Source organism: Bradysia coprophila (genome assembly GCF_014529535.1).
Source record: "Bradysia coprophila strain Holo2 chromosome IV unlocalized genomic scaffold, BU_Bcop_v1 contig_106, whole genome shotgun sequence".
Taxonomy (NCBI): Eukaryota; Metazoa; Arthropoda; class Insecta; order Diptera; family Sciaridae; genus Bradysia; species Bradysia coprophila.
Window position 1 is genome coordinate 4,816,388 of NW_023503372.1, and position 21,304 is coordinate 4,837,691.

Below are 21,304 nucleotides of genomic sequence, written 5' to 3' on the forward strand. Positions count from 1 at the left end.
CCCCGAGTGATGCATACTATTTTTTATGCCAAATACTGCGGAAGATTTGTATTTTCGGTCCGAAACAAAACATAATTTTAATTAAACTGTTGAGTTATCAACAAAATTTGCTGTAGAAACACCAAAATGCCGAAAAGGGCGGGGGCCAAGGGCGGCAGCCCCCTGGTATAAAAATAAAAACAATTTAACAAATGAAATTACTGTAAACATACATTCACTTGCTCACAAAACATTTGGCTATCGTCAACACAACACTTCACTCAATGCGTACTTTCAATCAAGTGAACATGTGTTTTCGAGACATATGAGGACCGAAAGTAAAATGATGACAGTGACATTTACTTTCGGCCCGCAAATACGCACGCCCACGGGACGAAAGTAAAATGATGACAGTGACATTTACTTTCGGCTCAAGGCCTGAATTTTTTTACTTTCAGTCACCATTTGAGGACCGAAAATACAAACTTTCGCAGTATTTGGCATAAAAAAGTATCTGAGGGCTTCAACCCAAGCCTCATCACTTCACAACAATGTTTTCACCGTCCTGTGCTGAATGTGAAAAAGCATCCATTGGAGGGGATATACCAACGCACTGGATATACATGTCGAGTCAATACACTTTCATCCAATCCCTCTTTCTATCGTATCTGTCTTGTTGTTGCGTACTTTTCGTTGAGTTGCAGAACAGACGCTGGTCGGGGTTATAATTCGATCTGTCATAATAGCCGGCTGAAAACAGTAAACAAACATTGTCGTCGTGCATTTTTGCTCATTTATTACCAAACAATCCGAAGACCTCTGACCAAGCACAACATTGGAATGGAATTTGCGTCCGATATTTTTGATTCGTGCAATCGTAGCGATAGTAGTCACTGTGAAAACAACGCAGGATCTGACGAGGTAAAATGTTTTTCTACTATTTCGACGTTGTGTTTACTTGTATGTTTACTCACAAACACGGTTCGATGTTTACTCACAGCTAATGGACAGTGTGACATCATTTCGATTCATTGAGCCTGAAGTTATAATCAAAGAGTTCAGCATCGAGCAATTGAAAGCAATGAAAAGCCAACGTTTCGATAAAGACACCCTGTGCCTGATATGTCCGGTGTGTGACAAAAGTTTTCAACGGAACAGTCATCTCAAACGACACATACTTATCCACACCAAAGAGAAGGTTTGTTAAAATGAACCTAAGAGGAGCCGACTTGTATTAATGAATAGTGGTGTCCGTGCCTCGCTTGTCCTTAGAAGTCGGCCCACCTCATAGAGATGAGTTCCTCTGGAATCGGGGAATCTGGCACGCGGTGCAGAAAGAATGCACTTTTAAACTACGTAAAAGGTGAACTCGCACACGCAAGTTTATTGCTGCAAATGCTTTTTAGCCATGTCATGGACTCAATGACTCCTTTTACAAAATTTTGGTATCGAAAATTTGTGTGCGAGTTCACCATTTACGTAGTTGAAAAATGCGTTGTTTCAGCACCGTGTGCCAAATTACCCCCACGCCGTTCCTCTAAAGCCCATATTTTGTTAAAATATTTTTTTGACAAACATTTTCAGCCCTTCAAATGCGATGTGTGTGACCGAGAATTCAATCAATCATCCACCATGAAAAGTCATAAGAAAAGTGTCCACTCGAATTACAGACCGTTTTTGTGCACAGAGCCCAATTGTACGAAATCGTTTAGCATCATGTCCAATTTGAAAATACATCAGAAATCGCATCAATTCGTCAAAGAGCTGACTTGCCAGCACTGTACACGATCGTTTAAACATCAGAGTTCGTTGCAAGCACACGCGAAGATGCATGTTTTCGAACTTATTGGTAAGAATTGAAATTTGTTTGCTTTAGCATCGATTTGTTACGGTTGTCGTAGTTTTTGATGCTAAGCTGTAAACTAGCTACATTTCAATTTAGAGAAAATTTTGAAATTTTAAGTATTACGACGAGGCTTAATTAACAATTTGGCAACAACAATTTACAGATTCATTCTCATTTACACTTAAATGCTAAAATATAAGAAATTGATAAAAATGTAGTTCCCAGTGCCGGACTGGCCGTTATGGGCGTTCGGGCGATTCCCGAAGGGCCTTTTGATTTTTGTATGGATAAATGACGACGAAGGGCTTTTTGAGAAATTTCTCCATACAATGCCCGAAGGGCTTTTTTGAGCCAGTCCGGCACTGGTAGTTCCATTGCCAATCTTTTCACTAAAAGTGAGGTAGCCAAAAATGTCATTATTTCGAAGCATTACACGAACGTTCAAGCTTATGACTTTATCGATCCCATTCATAAAATCAACTCCATTCTTATGGTTTTCATAAAAAGATCACTGAGCGAATTATTTCGATTTTCTCGAAACAATCCGCTGAATTTGTTCTTGGTGTAGCTCAATGACAGAAATTTTTGAGCCGGCGAAATTGGTCGAAAGATTTTTTTTGTCATTTTCAAGTTCAAGAAATATCCATTCGGTTGGTTAATTCAACTTTTTTTCTCTAAAAAAGCCCGAATTTGAAAAAAAAACTATCGAAAAATGAAACAAAAGAATTCTTTTGGTCAGGGCAGTTCTGAGGTATCTATCGACAGTATGGCAATGAAAAAATTGTCAAGCGACCATATTAATTAGTCTATTCGTTGTAAATGTATAACCTGTTACGGACAGCTATAAACTGTATCGATAAACGCCTTCCCGACAAGCTATGCTGTCTTTTCGGATAAACCTGACCAAAGAGAGCCTGTGTAAATTTCTTCTCAAATTGAGAGAAGATAATTTTTTAGTCACTTTTATGCAAAACCAAAAGGAATGTTCAACAAAAATTAAGTAAAGATTTGAAGTCAATCTCTTAAAAATTCTTAGATCGAATTGATCAAATGAAGTAATAGATCCGCCAGTAAAACTGCTTGCCGTTTTTGAAAGGTTTTAGCTTTAAGGGTTCTCTAAATTATTATTCTATTCAGTGATGCTGGACGAACTTTTTTGCCAATTAAATTTTAAGGTTGTGTTCTCATCAGAAGTGCATCGTTGTTGAGATATGAGTGGATGGGCATGGACATTGAATTTAATAGTTATTTGTTCACCGAGGGGAATAAAAGTTTGAAATTTCCTTAATTTTTTCCCAGGTCAATACAACGTTCTTCACAACAAAGACTCCCTTGAAGTTTCAGCTAAGTTGAGAAAATCATAATTTTCTCGCCTGCGTTGTGAAAAAAAAAACTTTACTATGCTGGTGCATGTAATAAGGCTATTACATGTATAGGCAATAACCTTTACATCACTCGCATAGTAAAACGTCGTACTACACACGGAAAATAAAGTGATATCTCGTATCACGATGAGTAAAAGTACCTCGGGCTGCCGCCCTCGGATACTTTTTCTCATCTGGATACGAGATATCACTTTACTTCCCTTGCATAGTAATGTACTATTTCATGCTAGCGATGCAAAAATCCTTAATCGTAGTGACTATTCGCAGGCGCCTGCCAATATCATCTCATACAAAATGCTATTGGCAGGCAAACTTGCCAATAGTATTTTTCCTTTTACAAAGACTATTTGCAGGTGAAATGGCCTGCCAGTAGCATCTACGAATCGTTATTTTGCCCACTATGAACCGCTTTGAAAATGACATTTTAGTGTTATTGTGAGAGGCGACGTTTTAGGTGAGAAAATAATCATTTAAAATGACGGGTTCAGCTGTATTGGGCGAGCAAATCATCATTTTCTCACCTTGAATGGCCGAATACCAAGGCACACTATTTATTTTATTTTGAAGAAAGTGGAAAAAATGCGGATTTTCGCAAAACGCAAGCATGAAAAATGTCGTGCTCACCTCGGTAGAAATAGCAAATTCCAATTTGAGCGAATTGCTCTTGGCTCTTGGTGAAATTTCCTATTCTCTCCCCTTGGTTAACAAATAACTATTTCATCCTCTTATTAAAAAAAAACACCAAAAATGAAACCAGAAATCGATGAAAGTAGACACGCAATGTTGTAATGCAATCGAAATGTAAACTACAGCGAACAGAAGTTTCAACCTCTGCTTACAATATTTTTGCTATCAATGGATTATTAAGACGTGCAAATTATCAAAAATATTTTTTATAATAAAAGAACCTGTTGATGAAATGAAATTATTTTATTATCTAGACACTTTGTAGAAAGAAAATTCGATTTTTTTAAAAACTTTTTTTTGTAAGATAAATATACTTAATCTGTTAACATTCTCGAATAAAAGATGAAAGTAATGGAAAATATAAAGTTTTTTTTCTATGAAAGAGCCGGAACAGGTGGACCACACCTTACCTGAAATAGTTATTTACTTACCAAGGGTTTAAAATAGTTATTTTCGCTCAAGTAGGAATTTTCTGTTTCTCCTAGTGAAGAAAACACAACGTTTCTCCCCTGTCAAAGCAATAGATGATAAAACAAACATTTCGTTTCCGAACTGTCATCAGAAAACGTTATTTTCTCATTAAAAATTACTCCACCAGAAAATAAGTCATTCCTTTATTTAAAGAGGGGAGAAAATAGGAAATGGGAAAAGTCGTCCGAAGCTGCGGTGAGATAAAGATAGTTTCTCACTTGCGTTTCCCGAAGACGTAAATTACCAGATTATAATATCAACAAATGTGCAAAGTCAGTAGATATTCTAAAGAAGCAAATAATTCGAAACTTCTATGTTACCACTACTTTCTTGTATACCATCTGAATGGTGTACCTTACGAATAATTTTCTTTTCGGTCTCTCTCTCTCTCTCTTCTTAAATATTAAAAAATGTGAAATTATAAAAGCGAAGTACCAAAATACCAAGAAATACCACAGAAAAGAACGTGAATTATTATTCCCCATTTCAAGCAGCGAATTCTTACTCGTAAATTACAATTTATCCCCTCCAATTGAATGATAACAAATTCCTCAATCTACGCGCGCGTACAACTGGTCGAATAAATAACACCGCTACAGCAGCGATATTCAGTGTTACAAAGTCACTTCACCGATAGACATCGGATTTTTCTGTGCAAACATCTGTTTCTGTTTTACATATCAAGTAAAAATTTGTGTGTACACATCTCAAGTACAACATTCAGCAAAAGACATCCGAATTTCTGCACATGTGATTTGGGTGTTATTATTCATTTGTGTGCCGAAATTTGTGATAAAAATTGCGATTCTATAACAAAGTTCCTGTGGGTGGTTCACCTTCTCAGATCGTGTCTAATCGAATCAAAGTCTCGATTATAACTTTGTGAAAATCTTTTACGGTCCGTCGAGTTGATGTTAAAGAGATTCGGTAGTTATTTGGTTAATACAACACGAAATATGGTTGGACTTGTAAGTGTTTTCTCAAGTAAATCATCATTGTTGCTCAATTATACGCGCATTGTTTCGCTTCGCTATATACCTTTCAATAATGTTACATAAAAAGTTTCAATGAATTGCCACATTCATTCATTCTTTCGTCATATCGCGATTTCTTACAAACAAATTATAAACAACAAAAAAATTGAATAACAAACACACCTCTGTGTTGCTGATTCGCTTTTCTTATTTTTCTTATTATATTCACATCCCAGGCAAACAACTCGGTTAATCATTCCGTGGTGCACAACAATGCTACACCCTTTGAAACTGCTACATTTGGCATGGGTTGTTTCTGGGGTGCAGATTGTTTATTCGGCGCGACAACAGGTGTTTTGAGAACGAATGTTGGATATTCAGGTGGCACCAAAGAGAATCCAACGTACCGTGATCTGTAAGTAAATTTTGGTTGCATAATCACATCGTTTTGTGGTGTGTGAACATTTTTGTGTTTACGTGTGACAATGTGACACGGTGTGCTCGTGTGATCATGAAAACGGAGAGAGCTTTATTTTTAATTCGTTATATTATACGAATAGTTGTTTGTTTATTAACTGAGACCGATTAATATGCATTGATCGCATAAATTCATTCACAAAATTGTGTTTAGTCATTTATTAATGTAATGTGGGAATTATCGTTTGAATTATCTGACCTTGACTGAGTTTTCATCGCAATTTATTCGGTTTGCTAATTAGTCGTAGACGATGGACATATGAAAATAAATTTCCTTTGATTTTATTCATTTGAACTCGAATGAATTTGTTGATTCGATTGCATTTTAATAAAATCCGATTTTACTTTTCATACGGAGACTGTCTCCGGGAGACAACAAGCATATCAATCTTATGGAATCTGTTACTTAATTTGAGCTAAGTATATTTGAAAGACTGAAACAAAATCTGTTACTTCATCCGTTTTAACATACATTTTGCTGTATAAAAGACGACGTAAAGTTCATCGTCGCTATTGATAACATATGCAATAAAAGTCATATAGCAGTAAATTGCATTCCAAAAATAGAGTTATTAGTTATTTGCGTATCTGTTGTAGACGGCAGTCGGTAGATTTTAAGAAATTTTAGTGAGACAAACGAATGTGCCTAAAATCAACCCTTCACACCAAGCACATCCACAACAGATACAACTTTTCATCTAAAGTGATCCACCAAAGTAACACCCGAGGTACTAGATTTCAAAGAGATGGATTCTTTTGAAAAACAGCCTACCGAAATCGGACGCATTTTCTTTTGGAATTTTTTATATGTACGTAGACAGGAGTTTGACCCTAGAAGCCAAAACCACTTTTAAAAAAATTCTTCGAAGCTTGTGAGGGTAAGGGAAGGTGATCAAAAACTGAAAACTTGCGCTTTTCTTACAAAAATTTCTCCAGTTACGCGAGCCGTACAGGGTCGTGTGGGGTGTCATTAGAAAGGTGTACTATTGTCTTTGGTTGAAAACTTTAACTGCACATATTTCAGTGTGGATGAATCTTAAACCCAATAAGTCCCTATTCGGCTCAGTAGTACATGTAATTACATGTGGGTATGAAAAATCTATTACTTTATTAGTTCTACCATGAACAAAGCTTCATAATACCACATAAGCTAAATCCATCATCACTTAGTTTTGTCGTCGCTTTTGACAACAGATGACAATACGCCTTTCGTGAAAGTTTTAATCTTTTGAATGGTCACATACTTCATGTTTCTAGTGGAAGAACCGTTGACGAACCTGATGAGAAATCTGACAATGAATCAACAGAACGGTTAAAACGCTGCCTATCTGCTAAAAGGTCGGGATCAAAAGTTGAAAGAGTGACTACAGATGTAAATTGAATTGACAGAGTTTTCTAGTCCGTTTGAATCTGCGTAAAAGTTTTAAATTGAGAAGTCAAAAGACAAGAGAAGAAAAGTCTAACAATTGTTATTTCAAAAACTACATTTTCATATACGGAACAAATTTATTGCAGTGCATGACATGAAACCCAGACTTAATGATTTTAATCAATCATTTCAAACAGATAAATTGAAAAAAGGTGCAGACCAAAAATTGTTGTTATCTCATTATAATAAACTTGACTATATTAATAACCTCTTATCGTATAGCCTTGTTGGCTCTCAAATCTCAAGTGCAAGTGTGATAACAAAAATGAAATAATTGAAAGAACCCAAAGAAAAATAAGTTTTCAGATTTCTCTTAATTGATTTTACCATCAAAATATTTACATTAATGGGAAACGATTTCCCGCTGCTTGGTTTTCCATTAAATTTTCTATTTTGTAAACAAAACACGAGAAAATGCGTTCCAATAAACCACAACCGCCATTAGTGTAGCAAAATGTTTTATCTCTTTATTTCCAGCGGTGATCACACAGAAGTTATTTCTATTGATTATGATCCGACGAAAATTTCCTACTTACAACTCTTGGATCTGTTCTGGAATAATCACGAATACGGTTTGACGAAGAGACAGAAAAGACAAGTAAGTTCTTCGTTGAGAGGTGGAATGAGTTTTCCAAATTTTGATTATATTTTTCTTCGATATTTTCTTCGTACAGTACATGTCGTTAATTCTTACACATTCGGCTGAACAACGAGATATTGCCAGTAAGAGCCGTGACGATGAACAGGTGAAGCGAGCGCCTGAAGTGATAATTACAGAAATTGCTGACGCTCAAAAATATTATCCAGCTGAAGAGTAAGTAGAATTTTACTTAGACTTCCCTTAAAATCATTTTGAACAATACGCGCAGAGTAATTCTGAGGAATGATTTCAATATTTGACAATGAAACAATTTTATTAGCATAGGCAATGAAATATGAAATGGTATCTTTGTTCGACTTCGTCTCAAACCATTTATGCCACCTCAAACAGAGATACCACTTTATAGTTCTAGCTATAGAAAATACTATAACAAGCCTAATGGATTCCTTCCCATACCGATCATTCGAAAATCTAAAAATTGAATTCGCCATATTGTCCTTGCTCATCTGATGAGTCTGGTAAGTAAATAAGATTTTAACCTATCCTTGCTACGTTGCTCATGAGTTCTGAAGTAATTGAGAATGTGATATAAATTGTGGATACACTCCTGAAACTGTGCGCAGTGCCAGGGGTGCCGGAGGACTCACTGCTTTTTATTAGCTCTTAATATTGAACAAAAATCATTTCTGTGGCATTAATGATAATACATCCAATATTTCAAAAAAATAATCGGAACAGGATGGTGAAGATGAAGCTCTTCTTTCAAAAACAGCCAAAGTTGGTACTATTCAAATCTGTTACTTCTAATGTTTAAAGTATCGTTCATTTGTGTCATCGTTGTCGATAAACAGATGAAAATCTGTTTCAAAAATCTTATTTAATTTTTTTTATGATTTACGATTCCAATCTGCATCAAATGAATTTATTTTTGGATTTTTTTGTGCAAGAAGTAAAAGAAAAACTGAAATTCTTAGAAATATATTGAAGTCAAAACATTTTATTGATAACGTGTCCGTTAGACGAATTTTATAAAAATAGAAATTTTAATGTTTCGCTTCCGATGGCAGTTAGCGTTTTATATACAGACACCTTAAGTCCAAAAACATGTTGATGTGCGAACATAAATACAAAAACACCAAATCACTTTGCTGTGGCATTCAAATTTATACCGTCACATCAGCAGCGGTTATTTCACAATTGATGAACTATTTACATGGAGTTGGTGAGCCATTTCGAATTCGCTTCATTGAGCTTTTAATAGAAATTTAAATTTAATTGGAACGTTTTTGCACAGAGTATCAACGATATAGACTCAAATTGACCAATTTATATTGATAATAAACTATTTCTACGCGTCGCATGCCATCCGCAGCACATTGGAGAAAAACCGATCCACAGAAATCGAAGCGATTTTGATATGAATTCAGTACTTTGTTAGACTATTTATCAATCATCTTGGCGGAGTGATTGTCGATTCAGGCTCAGGAAGAGCAGATGGTCATAGTCGGCACATTTTTGATACAAATTAGATTTCATTCTTAATCTTATCCTGACAGTAGACATGATAGTTGGCAGACGACGGTATGGTACGGTTATTCTAAAGTGACTTCAATCTACTCTACCAACTCCTTATGTTTTGCTTGGAAGGAAACCCTTAAGTTCCTGTACATTTGAGTTAGTTCACCGAATACCCCTGCCCTAGTAATAATGAATTCTCTTTTGAGTTTGAATCTATGAGCAAGACGACTTGCTTCGAAATTTTAAGACCTTCATTTTCCCCCCGGTGAACAGAACTTCCAACTACGTAAAAGCATAGGGCTTCTTGAATGATGATAACTGGAGAACTTTATTCAATGGATGCACAGTATCGTAATTTTAAAGTTATTTTAAAAACCATGCCACTCATAGCAGTAAACAAATTTCACTTCTGTTAATCTGAAAAATAATCAAACTTGACACCAACTGTATTGCACGAACAGTTCTTTGTATTTCATTCACACACTCTCCTATACCAGTTATCCAATTCCGGTCACGTAATCCTTTACTTCACCATACAAAAACTAAACTCGCTAAATTAGAAACAACCTTGACTTCCACGTTACAGTGTTATATAAATCAACTGTGGTTAAAATTCAATGGTAGGTATCGGTAAATTTGTACTTACGAACATGGAATTGTGTTTGAAGTTCAAAATTTACACATTAAACTGGACATTGATTCGCGTCAGGCCTTGAACCAGACTTTAATGTATATAAACCATCACCTGTATAATGTAAACGGCATATCGAATATGTAATTTTGGTGGGTATAAATACCGACAACGATAGCACATTCCACACTTTATAGTGTTCATGAATTAGAGCCGCAGCAAATATTTTTGGTCGTCGGAATAGTTTATTTTTTGTTGGAAGTACATAACTCAGTATATAATAGACATAGACAATGCAATTTGGTTTTCCTTTCCGAAATCGATTTTCTGTGTCAATACAGCAATTTGTCCATTGAATTCAGTGAGTTGGGTTTTTGGCAGGGACTACTTTTGGGAAAATATTTTCTTGGGTTTTCTCATATTTTCCTTACAGTCGACGTCAGTAAAACTTAGGAAAGAATTTGCTTCAGATGTTTCTCAGCTGATCCACACATACAAACAAAAGTGCTTATATGGGTGAAATAGTTACAGTCGCAGACGTACCACTACTACCGTATAATGAGCAGTTTTGTTTGTATGAGTCGACCAGCTGAAAAACAGCTGAAGCAAATTCATGTCTAAATTTCACTGACGTCGAGTGTAATTTTCCCAAAAAAATATTTTCGTGAAAATTCAGGAAAATGTGTGAAAATTTAAGAAAAAATAATTTCACAGAAACAGTCACTGATTTTTGTTGAAATGGTTAAAAAGATGACAACTCTGCAAATTACGTTTAACTTGAATTGATGGATATAGAAAGGCACATATTAAGACTTGTTCCGTTCTTGATATGAGTGGCAGGTCTTTTGTTAAAAGTGTCTTCAAATGTACAATTAAATTGGAGTTTTACTTGTGCGGGAAGGTACGTCGATAAACTCATAAGCTACTGAACCCAATAATTAATACTTTTACAAACCACTAATCGTCCTGGAAAGTCATACCAAATTTATTCGATAACGTCGCCTCTCGACTAGACTCAACGACGAAATGTTTCATTTTTCATCGATTTTATTTACCTCTATAATTTGTTCGACCATCATTAATGCTAATTGCTCGTTCGATATGTTTTTCTATTCGCTCTTAATCATACCTACAGTGCTCGTGCATATTAAGTTGATTTGTATAACTTATATTATGAAATGATATTTCGTATCAGTTCAGCTGTATATAAAGGTCATCCATATTATGGATAGGGTCAGGTTCAATGAAAAAATGATAAAGAAATTTTGGCATAATTTTAGTTCGGTGCTTGGCTATCTCTTCGTTAAAAAATGAATTGATTTTTCTTGAGGATGTACGCAATACGAAACTGAAGAAATGTTACGTCAATAGTATTAATTGGACGATAGACGCGCCGCTGATAAATAGATTACTGTACAAATACTAGCTCTCAATTACCGAAAGTGAGTCGTAGAATTTTGTTATATTTTTGTGAGAAGCTTCAATTAGATAATGGTTCAACCATAAGGACACTTCAAATAAGCTTTGTTAAGAGACATTTCTGTAGACCGTACTGGTCAGATTGGATCCCTTTTATAGTTCATTATACGCAATGAAATCAGCAAAGGTTTTTGTAGTAGCCGCACTTGACTTGACTTATGAATTCAATAGAGTGTTATCGAAGAGATATTTCGGTTCAATTACGTTTAAACTGGTCTTGTCAAATGGTGGGCCGTATTTTCACTTTGTTTTTATTTTATGAAGCCTTACTCTAAGCTGTACTTAGAATTAAAAAAGAAATCCGTAACAGCAAAAAAAAAAATCAAAAATTGATTTTTCCCTCGGCTGATTTATGATTATCGAGGTCGTAGCTTAAGGTTGCACACATTGCTGACTTATATCTCGGGGCATTTGGGAACAGAACTGTATTTAATAAGTGAGGAGCCCAGCTATAAAATACCTTAAGAGCGTTGATAATCTACGTTTTCACTCGGTTACAGTAACTCTGTCAGTGTTCTCGACAAAGGCTTTTCGACCAAAAAATTTAACTTTATTTACTAGATAAAATTGACATAAAATGGCATAAAATGTCTTGTTCGAACAAGGTAATGTCATAGAGAGTCCAATGCGGAAAAGTTTTTTGATAACGAGTTAAACGAGCCGTCAGAACAGTCGGAGCGTTTGCTGCGACTGAGCCCCGTACAAACCCGTACATCTATTGCGTACGTGACCCTAGTTCGTCCGTCGCCCTACTCTTACCGTAAGCCTACTGCGCCCGTAAACGTCGGTAAAGTAAAATTCTTATGAAATGTGTACGTCTTAAAAATTGCGCATAGCGCAATTACGAAGCCCCGTACGACGTTCCTTTCAAATGTAAAAGCAAAATCCATCTAAATACGTTCAAATTTGGCCAACCTACAAGCAAAAACGGCTTGCCGCCCTGTACCTAGTTCACACCAAGGGGTCTAACTCACGAGTCGGTCATCCAATTTTCATAAACTTTTTTTTTGTCGATCGGTATTGTAAATACCTTTCATTTAACGTATCACTTACAAGTGTAGTGCTTAAATGTCTGGAGATATCGTCGAAAAACAGTTAGGCACTTATTGGGCCCCAGCTCCGGAAGGGTCGACCCAAAATCGCCCATCTTCGAACTTAGCCTCACTATTTTGACTATCTTTCAGGGAAAAAAAATTTTTTGAAATCGGATTTGATTTACTCAAGATATCGACGTGACAGACGGACGGACGGACGGACGGACGGACAAAATTTTTATTGCGGATTCGTTATCTATGAACATAGGCAAACAGTTTGCCCTTACCGTCTGCTTCGAATTCCATCAATTACACACGGCACCGTAATCCTATAAGCCCCTTCGTACTTCGTACGGGGCTAAAAACTTGCAGCAGCGCTGTTCACGAAGCCCAAAATTGCCAATGTTTTGTTAGAGTGAAAAAACCAAGTCATGAATTGCACCGTTTTAGAATTGATAAAGCCATTAGCACCATTTAGCACTGATTTTGTGCAACCTAATTTCTGGACCATTTCTCTTTTCTGAGGCTGCGCTGACCCAATAAGCGCGTGTAGTGTTTTGTCGGGCTTCGGAAAGCCTCGGAAATCAAACAAAGTAAATTTTGGACCACCCTAGTACTATAATGGTAGAACTTTATTTGCAAACATTAAAGCTACACTCTACTGGTTTCTTCGTGTTCCCGGACCGGAAAATTTATTTTCCTGCGAGAGTCTTTCGTTACAGATCTAAATGACTTTGCTGTATCTCTCAATAAAGCATTTCTTTTGACTTTCATATGTGGTTGCCATTATCGGAATAAATCTCTAAACGAAAATAAATTATTTTTCGAAATTAGATTACAATCAAAATGACCTGCATACAGGCAATGTACAACTTACAAGCCAGCTGCTAATCACGTCATCTGGTAGTTGCTGAAAGAATTCACTATTCGGCATCTTCATGAAGAATCCCTTGTAAAATTCTAGAACGTACATTACAAAGAAGTCCACTTCCATCATCAAATGATCAACCGAGTCCAGCCCATTCGCATCGAATTCAAAGTAATTCAATTTCTTCGTTTCCTTCAAATATTCCGTCAAAATCATGTGACGGTACTCTTCATCGGGACATTCGCAAACTAAATGAAAAACTCCATCGTCTGTCATTTCAAACATTTTGCATAGGAAAAGTGCGGCCAGATCGATGCCACGGTAATCTGTAGCAGCCATTTCATAGTCGATCAACATGACACGCTCATTGAATGTGTCCGGTGTGTCTCGAACTAAAATATTGTTCTTGTTGGGATCCCCGTGACAAAGAACCTGTCGACCACCGACCTTTGTCTCAAAGCTACGAAGGAACGCATGTTCAGCTACATAGTCCTCATCGAAATACATTAATTCATCTTGATCGATACCGACACGTTTCGCCAATTTCAGTGTAATGGTCTTGTTGTATTCGCCTTGATGGATCGCCGATATAGAGAGTAGATCGCGATTTTGTTTCGGTACTGGCACTTCGAGAGCATGAAAACGGGCAAGTTTCCGCACCAATTCCAATGAAATATTCTTGTCGGTTAAATCAGCCTCGACAAGTTGATGTGATGGCACAAATTCTTCAATTCGTCCGCCATCGAAAACTCCTAACAGTTTTGGTCCGAGCCCTTTAACACCATTGACGAAGAACACAATGCCTTCACTTGCTTCGCATTTGCCGGCTTTAATGATGTCATCTTTTTCAATCAACTTACCGCCATAGAGTCTGATTAGGAATTTTTTGATTGGATTACCGTTGGATGCTTTCGATACATCCTCAACAATGAACAGTCGATCACTGTAACCACCGCTGGTGAATAATGTATTAAATTTCAGATATGTTTCGTCTTGAATTTTATGCTACAAATTCGTAAGTTACCCAAAAGTATTGACTGTAATGTCGTCTTCACTCAATGTCTTCCACTGATCGGAAACAAACGAAACTGCCAACTCCAAAGCGCGAACTTTATCTACGTCCATTTCAATTAATTCACTAAAGGTACTCCAAAAAAACGTCAAAAGAAGCTACAACTGCACTGCAATCTAATACAATTTTGAAATTCTTTTAATCAGCAAAAATATTGAATTGAAAATACAATCTGGTGTTGGCTAATGTATTGACGACAAAACTCTGATGGAAAAATTGGATGTGGCCGCAGCAAGTACGATGATTCACAATGAAATATTTTTACATAACAGATAGATCCTGAAAGCTACAACCTTTTTTATATGTGAATACCTGGCCCAAATCCGCATAATAATTTAAGCTTATTATTAGGGTGCAGCGTCTTTCAAAAAAATGTAATTTTTCAAGGCCTAGCGGTATGTTCCATCCAGAAATTACCCTTCCGAATTCTAGAATGGGAAGATGGCACCTTGTGGGTGCTGGAAGGTATTGGGTAATTTGGCACACGAAGCAAAAAATTGACATTTTTAAAATGAATCTTTGACAATCTCGCAGACGCATTTATGCTACAAATATTTGTTAGCCTTGTCATCAAAGTAATTTTTCCTTTTACAAAATGTTTGTAACGAGAAATTGCGTGCGATTTCACGTTTTACGTAGTTGAAAAGTTCGTTGTTTTAGGACCGTGTGCCAAATTACCCCACGCCTGCTGGAATTTGGGAAACAAGCTCATTATGACCTTCATAATGTCAAAATTCCAGAAGGGAACCAAAAAAAACCCTCACAAATCCTTCAAATTTCTTGGATTCTAGAGCTGACAAAATGATGATGGACTACCCGCAGTTCTGGAATTTTGAGATTCAACATCAAAAAACCTCAGAAATCCATCAAAATTCCAAGCTTTAGAACAGAGAGGGTGGACCATGAGAAGCGGTGGAACTTTGGAAAGCAGCGTACCACCTCAATAATCACGAAACCTGAATTTGTTTTATAAAAATCGATTTTTTCTTCAGTTACATGCAAAAACCATACCATAACCATAAACCATAGTCCTTTAAACTGATTTTCAAGATCTCTTTTTCGGTACATTTTGGCACATTTTTCAATATAATTCCGAACTTTCTCGACCGATTTTTCAAGGTTGATAAGAATGATGAAAAACGACTCCTAATTGTTCCCTAAAAGATGTAATAATATTTTACGTCTAAGAGAAATTACCTAAAATTATGCCGCTTTCTTATGAGTGCGCACGGGAAGTCCGACCTGTAATTATCAGGTTAATTCTGGATCGAATAGAGGATATATATTCGATCCAGAATCAACCTGATAATTGATTGAAAAATGAAGTACTTTTTGAAAAACGCTACACCCTATATTATGTGCAAAGAACACGTTGATTACGGCATCGAGTAATTCGATAAAGATCATGTGCGATGATGCGTATGAGCTTTTTGTTTTTTACAAGAAATGCGTGTAGCCATAGAACTGCTTCTAGCATTAACATTGAAAAGTTTTGCAGTAGTTATGTTTTATTGGTTTGAACACACATGCACATTCATAGATGTATGAAAATTTGGAGAATTTTTGACGTCAGACATACGAGTTTTCATGTTAGGAGCAGTGCTATGTTGACTGTTGACATATATGACTTCTCAATGACAAGTTCTCATGTTACCCACTCAATTTGAAAAAAAAACCTGTTCTTGGTGTCTAATCAACGCACCATACATCAGCGTATCTAGATTTCATATATAGACTAGACAGTGTATGATACATTCCAGTTACAGTTAATCCCTACCAAATTTGTGGCACAATTATCTTCAGCTGTTTTTCAGTTAGTCCACTCATACAACCGCACTCTTTAATGCGTGTATAAACACGTATAAGTTAGGGTTGTGTGAGTGGACCAGCTGTAAAATAGCTAAAACAGGATTAACTGTAGTTACACATGTGAAGAAAAAGTTTGAAATTTTCATATAAATGTCATTGGCAAGTGGTGTGCTGTACAAATGCTGGTGCATTGAGCGTGGGTCTAATTTGATTACATTAAATCCATGTAATGTAGAGAAAACAAAATTCGACGAAAAAGTATACGGAAGTACTGTATAGAGTGTTATGATGAAAGAGAAAGAGATATTTTGACAAGTACCACAAGGCAAGTTATAATAAACTGGTCTTCGGTCTTCTCACTCACATCATAACATGCTGAAAGAGAAGCAAATACTTTGCCAAGTACCCCAAGGCAAGTTATAATTAAATGGTCTTCGGTTTTCTCGCTCTGATCATAACACTCTATTGAGAGAAATTTTCTTTGTGCTATGTACATCACAGTATGACTATAGACTGCGTCATATAGAACAAACATTTTTGAGTTACAAAATTAGGACTGATATGGAGGAATTGAGGATCCTAAGCAGTAGCTTTTCGTTGGTGGTATAAGCTTTTGCTTTGGAATGGTCTCCAACGCACTCGATTCTGTGCCATTGATGAGATTTGATTCCATGATTTTCACGTACGTTTTGAACGACCTCTCTCTCTCTCTTTCTCCCTATTTCCAGTTTAGAGAGCATTTGAATGCAATAGTTTATGTTCTCTTTGGGTAAACATTGTGTGCATATTGCAAACCTTTACTGTGTCCTATTTATTAAGAGATATTATATTCGACCGATAACTTACATTGAACAAGTACTGGTGATACTAAAACCTGTTTCCGTTCATTTCAGTTACCATCAAAAATATCGCTTGCAACAGCACAAGGCCCTATGTCAAACCTTGGGATTAACAGCCGAACTTCTGCAGACATCTTACGTTGCAGCTAAGCTAAACGGTTACGTAGCCGGTGTCGGTGGTGTAAAACAATTTTTGGCTGAAGCCGATAGCCTCGGGCTAAACGAATCGCAAAAGGAGTATGTTCGACACCATGTTGCCGAGAATGAAGGCGGTGGCCTGTATTGCTGACCGATTTCGAATAGGAAATGTATTAACATGAAAATGAAGAAGTACACCGGTTGAATAAAAGGCAGGCGAGTCCGAATGGCTATAAAATTGTAACTCTATTCCACATGTTCTTCTAATGTATATTTAATGGCGCACAATCTTTGTCGATTTACTGTTGTTACGTCGTTCTGTTTTAGGTGTTAAATTTTTTTTTGTCTATCAGTTACAAAGGCTTGTGAGGGAGCCCAAAGAAACAGAACTATTTAGGCTAAGAGAAGTCAGAATCAACAAAATTGATTGTCCAAAAACGAAATAAAAATTCTGCTTAAAACTCCCAACGCTTTTATTTCGTCGGCTCATACTTGATCCGACTCAGTCTTAAAATGAAATCCAACAGATGCATCTGAATGGTTATCTCTTTCGGATTGTCTGTGACATAAAATCCCGGCACTCCAGCCTTCTCCAGTGTGGACTGTTGATCTTTCACCTTCTGATCCAGATGCAACACCAATTTCATGTCCGTCTCTTTCAACCTTTTCGCATGCTTTATTTTCATCAGCGCCAAAATGTGTTCCAATTCCTCGGCATCGGCTATTTTCGCAATCCATTCTTGTATTTCAACTGATGGACAGGGTTGGGAAATGTTAAAACAGTTTTCACACTTCAATGCTTCATCGCCCAATTTTCAATTTGCCATTTCATAGTTGGGCACCAATTTACATGTTAATGAGAACTTACTTTGATGTTCGTTTTCCACCTGTTTGCGCAATTGTTCGAGGTGATTTTCGGTCACATGTTGAATTTCCATTAATCGTTTAACAATTTCGAATATTGTGTCGTTGGCCAGTGAATTAGCCAGTCCCGTTAACAGTTCGTATGGTATTCGCATTTGATATTTTCTGAAACAAATCATGGGATACATAAAAACGATTTAATTAGGCTGGCTCATCAGATTCATCAGGCAGTGCATTAAAAAAAAGATTGAGGCCATTGGGTTGCGGTGGGTCAAACTAATCAATTTTTGTTAAATCAAAAACAGAAATGCTGCTACTCAATGGTGCCATGGCACCAATTGTAACTGTGTTTCATGCATTAGAGTGATCCTAAATCTAGTGAATCAAACCTTGACATCCGGCTCCAGGATTACTGTAATTAGGGAAGATCTGTATTTTAGTCAGCTACTCCAAGTGTCAAGTAGTACCTATTCCCATATTTTTCCAACTTGGAACTGGGCTGCTGCCTTTTAATTACAGAACGGACAATTCAGAGATATCCTCGGGTTAAAGATCGAATCATTAGAATTCAGGAACAGGGTGACCACCTCCGAACTACGCTAGCCTGATTTAATGAGCTATCTTTGAAAATAGTCTGGGCATCAGTGACAACCTGTTGTCAAGTTGAGAATAAGTGAGAGATACGTTGTTAGGTACTGGATCCACTTTACAGAGATCAATTTTGTGACACGATTACTGTTACATGTACTGGGACTGGCAACCCCACCCTATGAAAAGAGAAAGAAGGACAGGAAACACAGTCCTATTAGAGTAGGGCTAGACAGTATACCACAGACTCAATCTTTATTCAAGTCGAACCTCCAAGCAAAAACGAATCGTGAACATCTAGAGTCGAGGTTTGCCTGAAAGTCAAAATCACGATAAGGGCCTAAGACTACAGCGCAAAAAAGGTCGAAAACGAATTTCTTTCGCTACGTTGCAATAAGCTATTCATGTGACAACCATTTGTAGAGATAGTACATTCAACAACGACAACAAGTCAATCAGAAATGAGTGCACAGATTGTCTAGAAATGGATCTTCAACACATTTAAGAGATTGTTGTAGTCCCATCGAATTTTACAAACTGGTGGAAGTGAAAATGAAGTTAAATCACAGAGAAACTTACTCTGGCAATTCGTTGTGCATTGTTTTAAGTTGTTCCAATAAGAAATAGAGTTTCCTTTGTAAATATTCCGGACTTTGATACTCCTCACTCAACATATTATCCGTGGACTCTGTTTCTTGATCTTCTTCACTCATTTTTGCGTGTACAAGTACGATGCAAATTAAAAGCCGAAAGAAAATGTTTTTGTTTTTATTTGTGTTCGAAATTATTTCTTCTTCTTCTTGAAATTCTCTTGCTTTCGAATAGATACTTTCGGCCTTCCATCAGCTGCGGTGTGAAGAGAAGGGAGCACGGTCACTTTTTCAAATAATTGTGGGAAGGCGCATTTTTGTTTGAAAATTCCACACAAATTTTATGTCTGTTTCTTGGAGATCCGGCTCATCCAATAAAATTGATATGCTTAGCTTCGCTGGTACATCAAAGAAATAAATTAAAATTCATGAGAACAGACTCAGTAAACATTTTTGAGTACCCTTTTAATGAAAGGTTTGGTGTGGATAGTTCATGGTTCAGAAAATTCAAGATTATTCCAATCAGTTTAGTAATCAGTGATTAAAGGATCTTTGATTATCTAGGAGTAGGTGAGTAGGCTGGCCATAAAAAGGAGCTATTCATGCTATTCATGCTATTCATGCTTAAAGTGCGTTGGCAACGTACATACTTCCTACGCAATTTTTTCTTTTTTCCAAATGTTACTCGAATTCAATATTTTCGAAAGTTTACTTGTTTTCCTCATAAATTTTGACTAGGATTTTACACAACAATGATTCATCTCAACATGTAATAGCCACACGTCGAAATAATACTTTGATACCTCGTATCCAGATGAGTAAAAGTATCCGAGGGCTTCAGCCCGAGGTACTTTTATTCATCGTGATACGAGATATCAAATTATTTCACGTGTAAAGTATAACGTTTTACTTTTCGAGCGGGGGAAAAGGTTTTTACTAGTGAGGGAATAGCCACATTAAAGTTATCTGTTATCTGTTATCGATAACGACGACAAAAATAATGATAAGCTCTGGGTAATATGGTCCTTTATAAAGTAAAATGCATGTTAAAAAAATTGAAGTACAAGATTTGAAATCAACCGATTAAAAATGCTTTGATCGATGGAAGTAATAGGAAAATGTTGTTTGGAAACCTATACTATAATGTAGTAGAATTTTCTCCTAAACTATTACATTTTAGAACGTTTTGTCATGTGTCACTGAATTATTTTTTCATGAACAAACTTCACTGCTGTGGTATTTCATAGGAATGAACCAATATGTAGTTGTTACACAAGAAAATAATTCAGTGCGAATGAAGTACTATGAAAAAAATGTGGCGCCTCTACAGGCCAACCGACTAGGCAAATAGACCTGATAATAATACTGGTCCGTTAATTCACAGCTGAGTATAAGCTTTAATTTAATTCAATTACATTAAACACAGAACATACATAGCCGCCGTTAAATTCTCAATGTGATGAAACGAAATAAATAAACATAATGAAGTCACTGAAGTGTTAAAGAATCACGAAGAAGGACCAAACCAACATCTAAAAATGTACTATTTCAGAGACTCATCTGATCTGTAGAAAGCCACAATTCCACTAATATGATCTGGTGAAAGCCACAATTCGTAGCACTTGTATTGTGAACATGCAAGCAAATAAAAAAAAATCTAACTTTATTCAAAGAATATGCTGCGGGAGGACCGCGAATGTGAATTTGGGCCTTCGTTCGGCATGCAAGCAAATGCAAGACTCATAATGGAGGAATATCGTAAAGCCCTAAACGATCAAAAGAAACGATTCGAGCTTGGTGCCGAAGCTCCACGTGATTCTAATTAAATAATTAATTTGATAGTGCGCTATATAGTGCCGTGGTCGATAACAGATGACTAATGACCACTTTTCTAAAAGGTTAATTAGATGTCTAAGTATCATCCAATTTTTTTGTTTAATCACTCATAATTCGTCGTATTGTTTATGGAAAGCATCAAAACGGTCGCTTATCGACTTCAAATGCAATAAATTTCCGTTCCGATGT

The 21,304-nt window shown here is 36.5% G+C and overlaps 4 protein-coding genes across 6 annotated transcripts; 2 read left to right on the forward strand and 2 right to left on the reverse strand.

Moving 5' to 3' along the window:
- Window positions 1-693: 693 nt before the first annotated feature.
- On the forward strand, window positions 694-2,081 carry LOC119071090 (gastrula zinc finger protein XlCGF49.1-like). Its single transcript, XM_037175732.1, has 3 exons — window positions 694-900; window positions 980-1,177; window positions 1,564-2,081. Exons 1-3 carry the CDS (start codon window positions 820-822, stop codon window positions 1,837-1,839), a joined length of 555 nt encoding a protein of 184 aa, XP_037031627.1. The 5' UTR covers window positions 694-819; the 3' UTR covers window positions 1,840-2,081.
- A 2,890-nt stretch (window positions 2,082-4,971) lies between these two features.
- Window positions 4,972-17,702, forward strand: LOC119071084 (peptide methionine sulfoxide reductase). 3 transcript variants are annotated; one of them, XM_037175724.1, is made up of 6 exons: window positions 4,972-5,336; window positions 5,579-5,757; window positions 7,726-7,846; window positions 7,923-8,062; window positions 17,154-17,426; window positions 17,463-17,702. In XM_037175724.1, exons 1-5 carry the CDS (start codon window positions 5,280-5,282, stop codon window positions 17,386-17,388), a joined length of 732 nt encoding a protein of 243 aa, XP_037031619.1. In that variant the 5' UTR covers window positions 4,972-5,279; the 3' UTR covers window positions 17,389-17,426; window positions 17,463-17,702. The 3 variants fall into 3 exon arrangements, with proteins under 3 accessions (XP_037031619.1, XP_037031620.1, XP_037031618.1); XM_037175723.1 differs by having other exon boundaries at window positions 4,996-5,052; window positions 5,196-5,336; window positions 17,154-17,702; XM_037175725.1 differs by having other exon boundaries at window positions 17,154-17,702.
- Window positions 13,181-14,575, reverse strand: LOC119071071 (choline kinase alpha-like). The gene is made up of 3 exons (XM_037175708.1): window positions 14,404-14,575; window positions 13,389-14,334; window positions 13,181-13,313 (listed from the first exon to the last, which is right to left on the reverse strand). The coding sequence occupies exons 1-3, from the start codon at window positions 14,502-14,504 to the stop codon at window positions 13,236-13,238; spliced, it is 1,125 nt and encodes a 374-aa protein (XP_037031603.1). The 5' UTR covers window positions 14,505-14,575; the 3' UTR covers window positions 13,181-13,235.
- On the reverse strand, window positions 17,690-19,493 carry LOC119071089 (gonadal protein gdl). Its single transcript, XM_037175731.1, has 3 exons — window positions 19,269-19,493; window positions 18,106-18,266; window positions 17,690-17,988 (listed from the first exon to the last, which is right to left on the reverse strand). Exons 1-3 carry the CDS (start codon window positions 19,400-19,402, stop codon window positions 17,711-17,713), a joined length of 573 nt encoding a protein of 190 aa, XP_037031626.1. The 5' UTR covers window positions 19,403-19,493; the 3' UTR covers window positions 17,690-17,710.
- Between the last annotated feature and the right edge of the window lie 1,811 nt (window positions 19,494-21,304).

Bases quoted from the DNA above. Each gene is read 5' to 3' on its own strand.
- LOC119071090 (XM_037175732.1), top strand. From the start codon at position 820: ATGGAATTTGCGTCCGATATTTTTGATTCGTGCAATCGTAGCGATAGT. The intron at 901-979 runs GTAAAATGTTTT...GTTTACTCACAG, and splicing joins ACAACGCAGGATCTGACGAG to CTAATGGACAGTGTGACATC. The intron at 1,178-1,563 runs GTTTGTTAAAAT...AAACATTTTCAG, and splicing joins TTATCCACACCAAAGAGAAG to CCCTTCAAATGCGATGTGTG.
- LOC119071084 (XM_037175725.1), top strand. From the start codon at position 5,280: ATGTTAAAGAGATTCGGTAGTTATTTGGTTAATACAACACGAAATATG. The intron at 5,758-7,725 runs GTAAGTAAATTT...CTTTATTTCCAG, and splicing joins AATCCAACGTACCGTGATCT to CGGTGATCACACAGAAGTTA. The intron at 8,063-17,153 runs GTAAGTAGAATT...CGTTCATTTCAG, and splicing joins AAATATTATCCAGCTGAAGA to TTACCATCAAAAATATCGCT.
- LOC119071071 (XM_037175708.1), bottom strand. From the start codon at position 14,504: ATGGACGTAGATAAAGTTCGCGCTTTGGAGTTGGCAGTTTCGTTTGTT. The intron at 14,335-14,403 runs GTAACTTACGAA...ATTATTCACCAG, and splicing joins ATTACAGTCAATACTTTTGG to CGGTGGTTACAGTGATCGAC. The intron at 13,314-13,388 runs GTAAGTTGTACA...ATTTTCGTTTAG, and splicing joins ACGTGATTAGCAGCTGGCTT to AGATTTATTCCGATAATGGC.
- LOC119071089 (XM_037175731.1), bottom strand. From the start codon at position 19,402: ATGAGTGAAGAAGATCAAGAAACAGAGTCCACGGATAATATGTTGAGT. The intron at 18,267-19,268 runs GTAAGTTTCTCT...GATTTGTTTCAG, and splicing joins ATGCACAACGAATTGCCAGA to AAAATATCAAATGCGAATAC. The intron at 17,989-18,105 runs GTAAGTTCTCAT...CCTGTCCATCAG, and splicing joins GGTGGAAAACGAACATCAAA to TTGAAATACAAGAATGGATT.